The sequence below is a fragment of the Ranitomeya variabilis genome, chromosome 5 (assembly GCF_051348905.1).
Source record: "Ranitomeya variabilis isolate aRanVar5 chromosome 5, aRanVar5.hap1, whole genome shotgun sequence".
Classification (NCBI taxonomy): Eukaryota; Metazoa; Chordata; class Amphibia; order Anura; family Dendrobatidae; genus Ranitomeya; species Ranitomeya variabilis.
The window spans coordinates 220,963,282-220,980,021 of NC_135236.1; the positions used below are offsets into that span (position 1 = coordinate 220,963,282).

Below are 16,740 nucleotides of genomic sequence, written 5' to 3' on the forward strand. Positions count from 1 at the left end.
CTGAGGCAAGATAGTTTTCCCTTTTCTATCTCTAGGGGTAATTAGTCCTCCGGCTGTGTCGAGATGTCTAGGGAGCGCTAGGTACATTCCACGGCTACTTCTAGTTGCGGTGTGAGGTTCAGGGTCTGCGGTCAGTATAGGTACCACCTTCTCCAGAGTACGTCCCATGCTGCTCTTAGGCCACCAGATCATAACAGTACAGCATATTATTGATGAAAATCTGGTAAAGTCTGGGTTATCCACAAAATATTTCATTACACCTCCGTCCTTCCTGACGCATGCAAACTTTCATTTTTGTATTTTCGTTTTAGCTCACCTTCTTCTAGAACTTTTTAATTATTCTTCAATGTATCATGTATGAAGTAATTTTTTGAGGAGATGTACTTTTGAATAACACCATTTATGTGAACATACAATGTACTAGAAAATGGAAAAAAAATACAAGTGTGGTGAAATTGTAAAAACCCCTTGTGATGCAGACATTTTTGAGTGTTTTAATTTTGCGCCATTAATTTTGTGGTAAAAATGATCTGGCATCATGATTCTTAATGTCAGTAGAATTAAGGCAATACAAAACATGTCTATTTTTGTCATTACTTTAGTGGTGAAAAAAAAATGTTAACTTTTTTTTAAAAAATAATGTTTTTTGTCAGCATTTTCTGAGACCGGTAACTTTTAATTTTTCTATTGATTGAGCTTTTGGAGGGCTTGTTTTGCAGTGCAAGCTGACATTTTTAGTGATACCATTTTTGGGATATATATGACATTTTGATGGTTGTCTGAAAACCAACCAATTCTGCCATTTCAATTTTTTGTGGGATTCATATTTTGAAAGATTAGACTTTTACAGATGCAGTGATATGTACATATTGATATCTTTATTTTTAATGGGGAAAAAATGAGATGATTTGAGCTTTTATTTTTTTTATATGTTTTAGTCTCATTAGAAGACTTGAACTTGCTTATTCTATAATATATTGTTATACAACTATTGCAGTATATAGTAAAAAGCATGGTCTTCTATGAAGCCCATTCACAGGCTGTGTTTCAATGGAGACAGATAATGGCAGGCATGGAGGTCTTCAGCAGACCCAGCTGTTACGACAACCTATCAGCACCCGTGATCATGCCCCCCTATCCTTGCACCACGGTTATTAGAGGCCGATAATGGCTGTTCTTGTCAGCCTCTGAGCCCATCCCGTACACCTGGTCCCGATTTACGCTGGATAAGTACGGCGAAGGTCAGGAATAGGCTAAAGGAGATGTCCTCCTTTACTTAAATGTGCATAATTGAGGTTAAAAATCATATTTACAATTGCGTTGGATTAAAAAAAAATCACTACCTATAACCTCTGTGTTGCACAATTTATTGTTGGCTGCAGAATGGGTTAAGAATCCATCAGTCAGCTCGCCTCAGTCTCATGAGGAATTTGTAACTGTTTAATCTCTTTTTCTGAGCTGTTCTCAGCTACTTTATCATAGTTGCATGTGCCTAAAACTCAAGAGCCTGTAAAACCCCAAATTTACAGATTCTTAATAAAACCCAACTGCAAAAATGATTTTTAGCCCCAAATGAATGCATTTAATTAAAAATAAAACCTTTCTAAACATTGTTCCTGATGAGGGAAAAAGGTTCAAATCAACAGTTGCTATGAATACCAATATACAGTATGTACCTTACAATGCAACGCTTACAGAGCACAGGCTGTAGCAAATGTACGCCCCTGTTGTAATTCAAGGCAACATCAACTATTTGAATTATTCAGCCTGCAACATTTGTTGAAACTGAACAGATATGAGTCTTGAAATAATTTAACACAGAACAATCTTTCCATATTTTAGTCAATACAGCATCTCCCTATGTTTGTTTCTTGAATTTTTCCCCTTGCTTGTGCAAAAAATTATTTTGAAGTGCAAAAAATTATTTTGAAGCACAAAAATCACAAAACCCATATTCCCAAACAACCCTATACCATTCTCGTCAAGACTACAGTACAGTGGGTACAGAAAGTATTCAGACCCCTTTAAATTTTTCACTCTTTGTTTCATGGTAGCCATTTGGTAAATTCAAAAAAGTTCATTTTTTTCTCATTAATGTACTCTGCACCCCATCTTGACTGAAAAAAACAGAAATGTAGTAATTTTTGCAAATTTATTAAAAAAAGAAAAACTGAAATATCACATGGTCATAAGTATTCAGACCCTTTGCTCAAACAATCATATTCTCACCTACTGTATTCTCACCCATCCCTTGTAGATTGTGAGCCTTCGCGGGCAGGGTCCTCTCTCCTCCTGTACCAGTTATGACTTGTATTGTTTAAGATTATTGTACTTGTTTTTATTATGTATACCCCTCCTCACATGTAAAGTGCCATGGAATAAATGGCGCTATAACAATAAATAATAATAATAATTTAAGTCACATGATATCTATTTCCTTGTGATTCTCCTTGAGATGGTTTTACTCCTTCATTGGAGTCCAGCTGTGTTTAATTAAACTGATAGGACTTGATCTGGCATCGCTGTAATCACTCCGACCTGGAGGATAAACTCATCTAATCCCTTATAGCAAATGAGGAACAGCGTTAAAATTAAATGGAACAGATTCTTCACCTGCTGTTGATTTGTTCATTCTGCCTCACAAAGATCTCAGTAAAGCTCAGCTCACATTTATCCTGTGTTCTATGCTGAGCGCTTACACCCGGGTTTCTATGTAAATCTTTGAAATACATGATTCAGATGGAACCACCAGCTTCCTTATAATGTTATAATGAGGCAGATAGAGACACTGTGGATGCTGTCTTGCCTATGATCCAGCAGTGTCCGTCTTTTAAAGCCTGCATAAAAGCCTGCATAAAAGCTTGGTCGATCACAGTTTTGTGCACATCTGAAAAGAAGGACACTACAGAACAAAGGCCAGACAGAGTCCAAAGTAATGCTGCTGCCTCATTATAGTAAATGGATCCTTTAAAGATTTCATCTGAATAGCGTAATTCAGAGATTTAGATGAGAATCCTGATGTAAGTGCTCAGCGTAGAGCTCAGGATAAATGTGATCCAAAATGTTATGTAAAATGTTCCCAATAAAAGCTTCAACTCAATCCACTAAAAAAAGCAAGTTCCCACTTATGAGTTTCCACTGTTTAGGCACATCAGGGCTCTGTAAACGCGACATGGAATCTGCTATCTGTTCCAGCCAATTATGAACTCCAAAAGTCAAATGGCATTCCTTCCCTTCTGAGACCTGGTGTGTGCCCAAACAGAAGTTTTTGCCCATATATGGGGTTTCGGCGTACTCAGGAGAAATTGCAAAACAAATTGTGTGGTTCATTTTCTTTGTAAAAATGCAAAATTTAGGGCTAAATTAAGATTTTGTGGGAAAAATTAAAATGTTCCTTTTTTCCTTCCACATTCCTTTAAATTATGTACAGCACATGAAGGGTAAATAAACTTCTTGAATGTAGTTTTGTGCACTTTGAGGGGTATAGTTTTTTAAATGGTGTCACATTTGGGTATTTTCCATCGTATATGCCCCTGTAAGACACTTTAAATGTGATGTGGTCCCTAAAAAACTGTTTTGTAATTGCTGAGAAACCCTTCTAGCTTCCTACCAAAAAAAAAATATGTTTAAAAAAATGAAAGTAATGTAAAGTAGACATATGTGAAATATTATTTATAAATTATTTTGTACACCATGACTAACTGGTTCAAGGATATAAAAAAATTGAAAGTTTGAAAATTTCAAAATCTTTGCAAAAATGCTGATATTTTCACAAATAAACACAAAAAAATGTAAAACTAAATTTACCACAACCATAAAGTACAGGGTGTCATGAAAAAACAATCTGAGAATCACTGGGATTTGTTGAAGTGTTCCAGAGTTATTACCACATAAATTGATACTGGTCAGAATTGTAAAATTGGGCCAGGAAGGTGCAAACAGGTTTCGGGTAGATTGGTGTTTAAGCACATATATTAATAAAGAGTGTTTTTTCAAGGAAGATAATTGCCAACTTGTCTACAATTTGAATCTTGACCAAGGAAAGAAAATGACCCCGGCAGAGCACCTATTATGATTTCATTGCAGGTGTGGGGAAGTGTTTGTTTCTTTCTAGTGCTCTAGATAGTTTTGAAATTTGTAGCTGCTTTTTATTAAAGGTTTTCAATGAGCAGTTCTGACAGTACTGACTATTTGTGTCCTTAAACTACACTGATTAAGCTTTAAGAAAAGCTTAACTTCCTGGAAAAACATCAACTTAACCTACTTAGTGAACAGCTAGGAATAAGGATGATCAACTGTAACACGAAGCAGCACAATTTGTAGACATGCAGAAGTCCTCATCTAGTTCACATTGTATAGTTCATACAAAGGAGATTCAGCCTGACTAAATAATGGCACGGAACCTTGAGAGAACACATAACAGCCCATTAGTCTTGCTCTCTTTAGGCTGCTGATCTTTCAACAATTTTTTGTTTTAAACTGGGATTTAGTGTCACATCTCAATTCTCAGTCTTCCTTATAGTAGAATGACATATGGTAAATGTTAGATCTATTTCCAAACCAAGGTGTTGACTGAAACTGCACAAACTCTTAGGTTGAATGCACAGCAGAATTCATGTTCTAGTATGTCAACCATCAATCTCAAAAGATATTTTTTGACAAGGCAATAAGATTCGGCTATTGTGCAGTGACAAGCAAAGTTATTACTAGGAGAAAATAAAAAATAGAGAAGGGTTCTAAAAAATAAAGCCATATTTATAAAACAGGTGAGAATTTAGGAGGGCACATTTTCATTTCACATTCAGAAAGGGCATTGTGAGAGAATGAAATAGGTGTAACGCGACTGTCAAAAGACATTTAGCTTTCAGCTCCCACCATAGAGGAATGGGTCTCAACGATTAAATTCCTGATTGTGATGAAGGAAATATTAGCAGATGACCTTGGTCTTTTTGATGAGTTTTATAACACTTGGGCTTCCTGTTGGAACTTTTCTTGTGGTCCTGGTTTAGAAAGATGGCAGGGTTGATTCTAGAACTTATTATAATGGCAAGGTGTACGCTAATTCGGTAATTGTTTCCTGCATGCCCCCTTCCTCTCCCTCTCTAAACCTCTCATTACCACTACTGTTTCATAGCCTTTTCTTCCTACTACTTTGATTTCTGTTGGTTTGCTTTCTGTTGAGCATATCATCATACTTCTGAAACAAACACATGGATTCTCTTTTTGTATAGACTGCAACATTGACATTTAGGCTATGTTCACACGATCCTTTTTTTGCTGCGGATCCGCAGCGGTTTTGAGGCTGTGGATCCGCAGCCGTTTTCCATGCAGGGTACAGTACAATGTTACCCTATGGAAAACAAAATCCGCTGTGCCCACTATCCTTTTTTTCGCAGGCAAATCCGCGCGGATTTGCCTGCAGAAAAAAAGAAGTACCATGTCTATTCTTTCTGCGGATTCCACTCCTGTTTTCAACATGCACCAATAGGAAAGTGCTGTTGAAAACCCGCAGAGGAATCCGCAGAAGAAAAAGCAGGAAAATCAGCAGTGCAGTTTTGCAATGCGGGTTTTCCAAATCAGGACCTGAAAAAAAACGCAGCAAAAAAAGGATCGTGTGAACAAGCCCTTAATGTGCTGAGAAGTATTTGATTTGTCTTATTTTCAATATTTATTGGGATATCTTTATAGTTATGACCGCTGTTAACATTTTTCCATGGTTTGCATTCTTTTGTTTTTTTACACACTTTATATTTTTTTTCAACAAAAAGATATCAAGTAAAAATAAGACAATTGGCTTCATACACTTGATTACATGTTCAACAGGTCAGAGCTTGCTCCTGCTCGGATGCCAGGGTCCCTGCCTACTATTGAACTGCACACTCTGTGTGGCAGAGTTTGGGGCCTCAGTATGACGTGCTGGAACATGTCATAGTGTGTATGGAAGTACAGCATTGGCTCACAGAAATTTTTTCCATGTTATATATCACTGTAAAATGAATTTATCGTAGTTATAATTAGCTAAATGTTTTTTTTTAAAGGACATGTTACACACATCATTTTAATTAAAAAGAGTTTTCACTGTATAGGTGGCTACTTTTTTAATAAAGGTTGTGTGTCCATGCTCTCATTGTGAGTTAGGTGTTGATAGCAGAATCCAATGTATTCTCCAACAATGAAAAAGAGTTATTAACCCCTTTCTGACCTCAGACGGGATAGTACGTCCGAGGTCAGATCCCCCGCTTTGATTTCGTGATGATCGCGATTTGCCCGCCGCTATTAACTAGTTAAATGCCGCTGTCAAACGCAGACAGCGGCATTTAACCGGCGCTTCCGGCCGGGCGTCGGGAATGAGCGCATTGCCATCCCCCGTCACATGATCGGGGGTCAGCGATGCTTCTGCATTGTAACCATAGAGGTCCTTGAGACCTCTATGGTTACTGATCGCCGGTAGCTGTGAGCGCCACCCTGTGGTCGGCGCTCATAGCACACCTGCATTTCTGCTGCATAGCAGCGATCTAATGATCGCTGATATGTAGCAGAGCCGATCGCGTTGTGCCAGCTTCTAGCCTCCCATGGAGGCTATTGAAGCATGGCAAAAGTAAAAAAAATAAAAGTAAAAAAAAGTGAAAAAAATAAAAAAATATTAAAGTTTAAATCACCCCCCTTTCGCCCCAATCAAAATAAATCAATAAAAAAAAAAATCAAACCTACACATATTTGGTATCGCCGCGTTCAGAATCGCCCGATTTATCAATAAAAAAAAAGCATTAACCTGATCGCTAAACGGCGTAGCGAGAAAAAAATTCGAAACGCCAGAATTACGTTTTTTTGGTCGCTGCGACATTGCATTAAAATGCAATAACGGGCGATCAAAAGAACGTATCTGCACTGAAATGGTATCATTAAAAACGCCAGCTCGGCACGCAAAAAATAAGACATCAACCGACTCCAGATCATGAAAAATGGAGACGCTACAAGTATCGGAAAATGGCGCAATTTTATTTTATTTTTTTTTAGCAAAGTTTGGAATTTTTTTTCACCACTTAGATAAAAAATAACCTAGTCATGTTGGGTGTCTATGAACTTGTAATGACCGGGAGAATCATAATGGCAGGTCAGTTTTAGCATTTATTGAACCTAGCAAAAAAAGCAAAACAAAAAACAAGTGTGGGTCTGCACTTTTTTTGCAATTTTACCGCATTTGGAATTTTTTTCCCGTTTTCTAGTACACGACATGGTAAAACCAATGATGTTGTTCAAAAGTACAACTCGTCCCGCAAAAAATTAGCGCTCACATGGCCATATTAACGGAAAAATAAAAAAGTTATGGCTCTGGGAAGGAGGGGAGCGAAAAACGAACACGGAAAAATGGAAAATCCCAAAGTCATGAAGGGGTTAATAACTACCAGATATTATCAGAATCAATTTTTTTTCTTTTTTTATTTTAGATTGAGCTATTAAGGAAAAAGGTCCACTACAAGGATTTACTTATTCAGCAGCTTCTAGAAAGAATAGCGATCTTGGAAGGAGAGGTAAGAAGACAGCTGTTAACTGTAACATGGCATAAACACATACTAGTAGGATATTAAACCTTAAAGAAGCACTCCTCCCATTAAAGTTTTTATCCTCTTAATATATTGCAGCCATCATATTATATAGCACTGTACTTACAATTGCTCATTTTGCCTTTCTACCCAGTAAATTCTTCTCTTTTCCATTAGGTCTATGACATCACGTGATTAAAAACTGACCAACTGAATCCTTCTATGCTCTATGTGGAAACAGGAAGTCTCCTTTACCTGCATTTATCATTTCCCTTTTCAACTCTTGACCCAGCTGCTCCCTCCTCCACCCTGCCAGGGACTTTTGCAGTGACTGATGATTCGTACAGGGAAAATTGACCTCTTGTTTCTACATAGAGCTCAGAAGGATTAAGTTAGTCAGTTTTTAATCACATTGTTATCAAAGACCTAATGGAAAAGAACATAATTATCTGGGTAGAAAGGTAAAATGAGCAATTGTAAGTACCAGTGCTATATAATATGATGATTGAAATATATTAATAGAAAAATTTGGATGGGATTGCTTCAGATACATTAAACTGGTTTTCCAGACCCCTTTTTTTTTTACTGTGGTAAGACAAAAAAGGAAAAATCCAGCTCGCCAATAAAGCGTGACGTTCTCCAGAGTCGAAAATATTGTCACTGCCATGGTCATCATATGGTTAAGGATATAGGGGAGATCAGACAGAGACAGAGTAAAACATTCCAGACTTTATTGAAGCAAGTTAACATAAGATCAGAAAAATTTCACCAATCAGCATATAGTGCCTGCCTTTTTCTGGTGTGTATAGCATCTTTAATTATGGGACCATGAGTAAGAATGCTATACGCCCCAAAAATGCGCAGGTGCCACATGCTGATAGGTGCATTTTTCTGTTGTTATCACTACTTTAACAGACTTCAATAAAGTGTGGAATTTTTAGTAGTCATTAATTATGTCTCATAACTTATGTCTCTTCTGCAATCTGTATTATTATTACTGAATTGTGCAAGGAAGATTAGGATCATTTTAGTGCTGCAAAGCCTAAAATGTCTAATATTTTTATGTGGTGTAAAGCATTGTTACTTATGATAATATTTGCTTCACTGTATTAAAATACTACAGCATCATCCTAAATTATTTGTATTTTATTTTAGAATAATGAATTACAAGACAAAATGGAATACTTGATGGCAAACCAACCAAAAGAAGCCCCAGAAACCAAAGATGCTTCAACTTCATGTGAACCTCCACAAACGTAAGTAACAGGCACTTGGAAATAGGAAATCTTTAGAAAACTAGTTCTGTAAGATAGTTGTGAGCATGCTCTGTTTCATGTGCAGAGGTTACTGCGCAGTCACAGGGAGGAGCTGTGCTGTCTCCATTATCTATTGGCAATGATGTGATTCTCGCTAATCTCATTCTTTCACTGTGAGGGTATGTGCACACGTCCGGATTTCTTGCAGAAATTTCCTGAAGAAAACCGGAAATTTTCTGCAAGAAATCCGCATTTTTTTTTGGCGTTTTTTTCCCGTTTTTTTCTAGCATTCTGCAAGCGTAATTAGCTTGCAGAATGCTAAAGATTTCCAAGCGATCTGTAGCATCACTTGAAAAACTGACTGACAGGTTGGTCACACTTGTCAAACATACTGTTTGACAAGTGTGACCAACTTTTTACTATAGATGCTGCTTATGCAGCATCTATAGTAAAAGATAGAATGTTTAAAAATAATAAAAAAATAAAAAAATGGTTATACTCACCCTCTGCAGACAGCCAATCTCCTCAGCGGCGTCCGTCCCTATAGATGCCGGTGTGGTTCAGGACCTGTGATGACGTCGCGGCTTGTGATTGGTCGCGTGAGTCACATGAGCGGTCACGCGACCAATCACAAGACAGCGACGTCATCACAGGTCCTGAACCACACCATCTATAGGAACGGAAGAGAGAGCATGCACCGGAGAGGCGGGAACACTTCGGGGGCCATCAGAGGGTGAGTATATCACTATTTTTTATTTTAATTCTTTTTTTTTTTACCAATTTTATGGTGCCCAGTCCGTGGAGGAGAGTCTCCTCTCCTCCACCCTGGGTACCAACCGCACATAATCTGTTTACTTCCCGCATGGTGGGCATAGCCCCGTGCGAGAAGTAAGCAGATCAATGCACTCCTAGGTAAATAATAGGAGGCATATGTAAGCGTTTTTTTCGCGTTTTTATTACGTTTTTATAGCGAAAAAACACGAAAAAAACGTGAAAAATCCTGAACGTGTGCACATGGCCTAATTCTGCTTTGAAGATAATGAGATGATGGCTGAGGCTACATCCCCATGGTCAGTAACTGGCAGCGCTTTGGACTCAGGACATGTCCGCTCCGTCCAAAGTGCTGTCGGCTTTTGAATGCAGGTGATTCCGCATGTGTTCACTGAACTGTGCGGAATCACCGCTCCCAATACATTGGACAGGTGATATGTATCTCCGCAAGATAAATAGACATGCTGCGGTCTGGAAAGACGCACCGCATGTCCGTCTCCGCAGGGAAGCTGGATGTGTCCGTGCACGCATAGTGGAGATTGGATTTCTTGAAATCCCATCCACTATGCTGTAACATCTGGCCGCTGTGGTTTGGACGCAGCGAATGTATGCAGCATCCAACCCACAACATTTACTGACCGTGGAAACATACCCTGATACTGCACACAGTGTACACAGCACAAGCTGAAAAATACACTGATGAAAAGTGTCAGCATATGAAATGGTCCAGTGGCCAATGTAACAGTGGAAGTTAAAATGGATAATAATAGGAAAAATGTAGAAACACAAAGATTACTTTCAAACAATATAATCCTTTTTAGGTAAGGCTGTACTTATAGCAAAGCATTTTTAGCTTTCCTTTCATAAGGTACAAAAGAAGCCATTGGGCACTTTAAAAACTTGCACTGTTAGTTGGAAAATCGCTGCAAATCACAGCGCTGATATTAGGTCATGCTAATAATATGTTAAAAAGCAGAGCTAAATTGTTCTCTGATAGGGTAAAAAAAAAAACAGCATAACGCATGACAAAGCCTTTTTTTTAATTATAACATTTACCTTTAGGCCTATTCAGACATCTTTTTTTTTTCACTTACATGAAAAAATTAAATGATTTTAATCAGTGTTTTGAATTAGATTTTTATCAGTGTTTCAGTTTTTACCATAGTGTTTCATCAGTGATTTTCTAGTATGGAAAGATAATTAAAAAAAATAAATTTTTTTCTTTTTATCTGTGTGCAAATTATTTTTTTACAGGAACATTTACAGAATTGTAATGTAACCATAAAAATTGAATGTTATACTGTGGATCTGTATGGTATCGAATTATTTTACACACCCAATTGATTTGAATGGGGGAGTCTCAGCCGATGTACAGAAGAAACGCGGCCAAGTGCTATGCGATGTTTTATCTGATAGCGCTCGGCTCAAAGACTATGGGGCAGTGCAGATCTGCATTTTTTTTCTTATACGATTTCTCATGCCGAGTCTGTGAGTACCTCTGGTGATCAGATCACGTGCACCCATAAAAGTCTATTGGGTGGGTGTGAAACATCGGACTGCACTCGTATGTTATCCCAGTGCAGTTCGATGTATGCGCACGGAGACAATGGAGAAGATGGAGAAATTTAGTTCTCCATCTTCTCCGCACCTGTTCTGCGATTCACTCATGTGATCGAATTCTATCATAGAAAGATGACACTTGGGTCAAACTCTGACAGAGTTGATCAGTGTCATTGAATAATTGGCTTGAGTCTCTCCATGAGAGAATATACAGCGGTGTGAACGAGCCCTTTGTCAGTGAAAAAAATTGTTCATCTGCACTGTTCTACTGAATAACATTTTTTCAAGTGGTGTCCATTTTTTTCATGGCAGCACTCGGACTGAAAATACAAAAGAGCCCTTACGATGTCATGATGTTCACAGAATTATATACCTCTATGTTTCATTCTTGACCCAGAACAAAAACAGGAGCTTTTTTGGTGAACACGTAGTCCAAAAAAGCTAAACATAGACATATGGCTATAATAAAGTACGAGCCGTAGTCATGCAAAAAGTAGATAAAACATATGTGAACATCAGACATTTGAATGAAGCCTTAGACAATGTTTTAGGAGGTTTTTTTAATGTAGAATATTTTTTTGACCAGAAGATGACTTGCAATATAAGCAGTCTTAAAATGAAAATGAGAAAGGCAAGAACACCATAAAGTGGAGGCACTGGCATTTTATAGACCCGAGAAATGTTTATTCTACTTTTATTGCATTCCTTTCCACAACCTTGTGTCTTGCCTATGACAATCAATATTATGCCAGTAAACATTTCTATATGACACTCCTTCTTTCAGCATATATTTGTTTTATCACAAAGTGCTGAACAGAACATAATTGGGAAATCATGCATAGCAAAGTTCTTAGTTTTCGGAAGACACTTGCACAAAATGCCTTGTACTAACCGGCACCAAATAAATGATTTGTCATAGACCTGTGCATACTGTATAGTTTGGGTACAGACATGGTGACTTAAACAGTACTGCTATAGTACTTGGTAATAAAGAACATTTTTTATAGGCTTTCTAGAATATCATTATATAAACTCATCTGGTTTTTATCTTTTGCCTTTCCCTGCAGCCGGGTTTTATAGATATTGTACCCTAAATGCTACCAATTTGACCATCTTTCCCCTTGTTACTCAGGGAAAAAGTGCAGCCCCAACAACCACGGATAGTATTGGCCATTACTCAGTCCAGTAAGAAAATGTATAACTACGATCCAGAGGTAGGCAGGTAAGGACCGCTAATCTAAAGAACACTATATTAGCAGCCTGGGAAACACAGAGTGGACATAGGTGTTTAGTTATCGTCACCGGTATGTATATGTTGTGTCGTGTTACTCATGACCAGGTCACTGTTGGCTCAGGAGTAAAAATGCTTATTTTATTGTGAGTCTTGAAGGGCAATGAAGGTTTGTAACCTTTAGTGTTCTTTATTACCTTGCACACAGTTTTTCCTGTGGATAGCAGTACTGCTTTTGTTAGTCAGATGCCATAGTATACGTCTATGGCTCTCTAAAGTTATTTTGTACATTGTGCTATAACCGTGCATTTGGTAACCTTTTGTTCCAGGGACCCCTGGGTATTGTGTAGTAAGAACAACATCCTGTTCTGTTCACTGTAGTAAGCAACATTAACAAAGATGAAATGGTCCCACCCAAAAGTGCTTTACATGTGTTTCTTTACTCAGATTCTCTCAGCCCGTCGTTCCCATTGTATGTGATCATGGAAAAGCAGTTAGCATGTGGAAAAATCTCATTGTTTTAGTGTCGTGTATTTTCTCTTCGCAGGTTCTCATCAGATTCACCTCCAAGTACAAACACTGCAACTACTACCGAGTAAGTTAAAATCTGTAATAACGAATAAAATATTAGTATGGTATTAATTAAAAAAGATGAATCCAGAAGGCAAGGTCTACTGTGGTATGAGGCTATGCATGCTAATTTCCTAAATATTGTATGGAATTTGATCTTCATAGTCAATGACCAACATGGCCACAATGTGACCTAAATGTGTAGTTCTCTTTCATACAGGTATTTCTTATGAGGTAGGGAAAAACCTAAATGTCCAGTCAAGTCTTGAGAAATGTTTTATTATCTGGGAACAGTAGCACCCACATTTGGTTGGGAAATATTGTAGCAGAAACTACTAAGTGGGCACTATTAAGCTACTTGAAATATTTTCTACTTTGACTGAGTCTTTTGAATCAAGGTTAGCTGTTACTTTTCGGCAAAAAGAAACTATTGATGATGATCAGACCATCAGTTGATCTGTGGTGGTGATATATCATCAGATGAATGGCCGTCCATGGTGGAGCAGATCCACCAGACCAAAAGACATTGTTTGTTAGCTCATTGAGAAGGATCCTCAGCTGGGGGTCCCCAACTGGCCTAGGTTTTGAAGTGTTATCAATGGCCTGCTGACATCCATACAATGCTGAAATGCTTTGTCTAATGTAAAAATAAAGTTTTCCTTTTACTTACTACTTCTTCAGCATTGTTTCCTTATGTTTCAGTCCTGCAGCGATTCTAGAGCTTTTTCCCCAATTTTCTTTTTTTTTTTTTAAAGTTAATTAGGTTTATATGAAATCATTGTACAAAAATCAATCTGATTAGTATGATCATTGTGAACAATTGTATAATTAAGAGTATCTTTCATCAAATTGTTCCTGTTGAACTGTTCACAATGCAACAGTGGCTTTGGAGTAGAATAAAAGGTTTTCTTTTTGGATAGGCGAAATTAAAAATAAATAAATAAAAAAATGTTATCATGTTCTGTAGCAACAATTACATGGCATGTCCAGTTCAACATGACAAATGTGGGAAAACATACATGCATCCACATTATACAAATGATTACTTTATAAAACTCATCACAGTCTGACAATGAGAGATTATTCTGTCTTATTCTTTTCCGAAAACGTAAAAATCTTGGTAGTAAAGATTTTTCTTTTGTAGTTAATATGCAATTACTATATAATAATTATTTCCACTTCTTTTTAATAGGATTGATAGCTGTAAACCAAATGGCATTGCACCTGAATCTAAAGGACCTCCTCAAAGATCATACACCCCTTACATGAGAGTCCTAGAGTTGAGTATGAAGAATAAAGTGTCCTAAGCTCAAGATTACTGAAGAAAAGAAACATTCCACCAAAAATCTTCCCACTTCTACATTCAGACTTAAGTGTTGGTTTAAGACAAACAACTCAGCAATATGGCACATGCAGGCAACTGCAGCAGGACAGTTTTACAGTATCCAAAATAATCAGGTGCCAAAATGATCTCGGAAGCATCAAAATATTATTTAAAAGCTGCCTCACATTTGAGCTCCTAAGTATGAATTGGTAACAAGAAACAGTTTTTTATTGCACTCCTGTTTGGGTCTGGAAAATACGCATCTGTCACTGCTATATTGATCCTTTATCCAAAGGTAATGCACTTCGCTATACGTTGATACCCACGTATACACTATTGCTGCACTGTACACATATATACTGCACTTACTGTATATTATTAAATATCTATAACTCATGAAGAAGAGAGGCTTACCACAACCCAGCCCTCTAAAATAACACTCCATTTTTTAAATCATACTTTCACTGGACCCCAAAATGTATAACTCAGCTAGTCTACCTTACTTGTTTCTTTATATCAGGAAATTAATGACATACTTCTCTGTGGGAATTACATGCTTTTATGTTCCTAAAGAGATCACCATCTTAGTCAATAGAAGTTACTGTATGATGAATTTGCATTTACTATACCACTGAAGTTCTTCACAGGCAGAAGACAGAAGAAGTTTCTATCGCATATCATGATAATGACAGCACAGCTCCCGCCACACAATTACAATTCAGCCTCCTGACTTTATATTTATAATTTATTTCCATATTTAGGAGAAAGAATATAGATGGTTAGGATAATTATCATGTCTTCCCAGCGGACAGCAATAATATCGGCACAAGTTGGTTAAGAGATGTTGTTCTGATGCATTATGGGATTTATAACAGAGTATACATTTATAAATTGCTAAATGTAAGCTAACAATCAAGATGCTGTCTTAAGGGAAGAAAGCAACAGTACATTACATATAAAAATGTAGAGTATAACCAAGCTGGGGGTGCAGTTATAGAAAAAAAAAGGGATTGATATTTTAAGCAAGAGAGAGCCCTTGATTTTCTTACAAATTTAGGAATGCAAATGATCCAAAAGTAATAGTTGGACTTGATTTCCAAAGGTACAAATATGTTTAAAGGTGTTGTCTCATGAATCTGGTCCTCATTAAGTTTTCTGCTCTTGCCCCTAGAAATAAGATCTCTTTTTAAAGGGAAAGAGTTGGAATAACTAACTTATAACAGTACATATATGAGCCTTGTATTTTCATGATACTGCTGTGCCTTATTAAAACTGCATTTTAGCATTATAATACTACAGTTTATATGATAATACAACAAAGGTGATTATTTTTTAAACTTCAGGTCAAATGGTTTTCTTATAAGAGTCATATATATTTGATAGATTTTATGAATCACTGCCTGAAATCAAATAGACCAGCATAACATAGCTGTAGACGTGGAACATGGGTAGATATGCCTTAAATAATTAAAAAGTCGTGGGCTCTATTACCTCACAACACCATATAACAATATTTAAGGATTGATGTAAAAGGAAACGCAGAATGCTGTTCAGTTTGGCTCTATTTAAATGGTTTTGAATGGTGTATGTATGTACTTACAACAGAGGTGTCAAACTGCATTCCTCGAGGGCTGCCAACAGGTCATGTTTTCAGGATTTCCTTGTATTGCACAGGTGATAATTTAATCACCTGCACAGAATGATTCCAGCACCTTGTGGAATGCTAAGGAAATCCTGAAAACATGACCTGTTGGCGGCCCTCGAGGAATGCAGTTTGACACCTCTGACTTAATGTTTGTGCGAGAGTAAAGTAAAATTAGTTTGTGAGCTCCTCCTGGAGCAGGGACAGATATCAGTGTATTCTCTGTAATGGCACTGGAAAATACGCTGTATAGTAATGAGTAATATTCACACGCTATGTAATATTATAGGTGAATTTATGAACTTGCAATGTTACTGAATATACCGGTATGTGTTTTTTTTTTCATTGAAGACAAATACTTTATAATGTCTGTCAGCCATTACTCTGTGTATTCTATATTCCCATGTGAAAAAGGGAGATGTCTTTTGGTATATGATGGTAATGAATATCTTAGTTAATACTCAGTGTTCCAAATTCTTCATCAACTTGTATGGATAATCAAATAGATTTAGTGAACACAATACTAGATATATCAAGAACCTAGAAATGGCTGGGAATTAGAACATCATCAGAAACTAATGGAAATATTACACTACATATACTGGAGCTGATAATTATGCTCAACGCCGACATTGCAATTCCAGGTAGAAAAATATGTATATTTATTGAAATCACAGCATCGATAGACAGGTTGATGATATACAAATGATGAAAAAGATGAAAGCAAAAATTTCTGTTTATTCAGTATCAAGTACGAGCACCACTGGCAGCAATATACACAACAACACACCTTGGCATGCTATCAATGATATTTTTAATGGTTGTCTGAGGAAAGTTCTGCT

General features: G+C 37.1%; 1 protein-coding gene across 3 annotated transcripts in view; it reads left to right on the plus strand.

The window, feature by feature from the left end:
• Window positions 1–16,358, plus strand: part of MYZAP (myocardial zonula adherens protein) — a 125,677-nt gene extending 109,319 nt beyond the window's left edge. Inside the window, exons 12-17 of one of the 3 annotated variants that reach the window (XR_013215665.1) lie at window positions 7,449–7,532; window positions 8,700–8,800; window positions 12,264–12,353; window positions 12,910–12,957; window positions 14,125–15,863; window positions 16,022–16,358. Coding sequence is in view for 2 of the 3 variants with exons in the window: in XM_077263820.1 (XP_077119935.1) it covers window positions 7,449–7,532; window positions 8,700–8,800; window positions 12,264–12,353; window positions 12,910–12,957; window positions 14,125–14,239 (438 nt within the window). In the remaining variant the exon portion in view is untranslated. Of the gene's footprint in view, window positions 1–7,448; window positions 7,533–8,699; window positions 8,801–12,263; window positions 12,354–12,909; window positions 12,958–14,124 lie in introns of all 3 variants that reach the window. The other 2 variants (XM_077263820.1, XM_077263821.1) reach the window with 2 other exon arrangements.
• The last annotated feature ends 382 nt before the right edge of the window (window positions 16,359–16,740 follow it).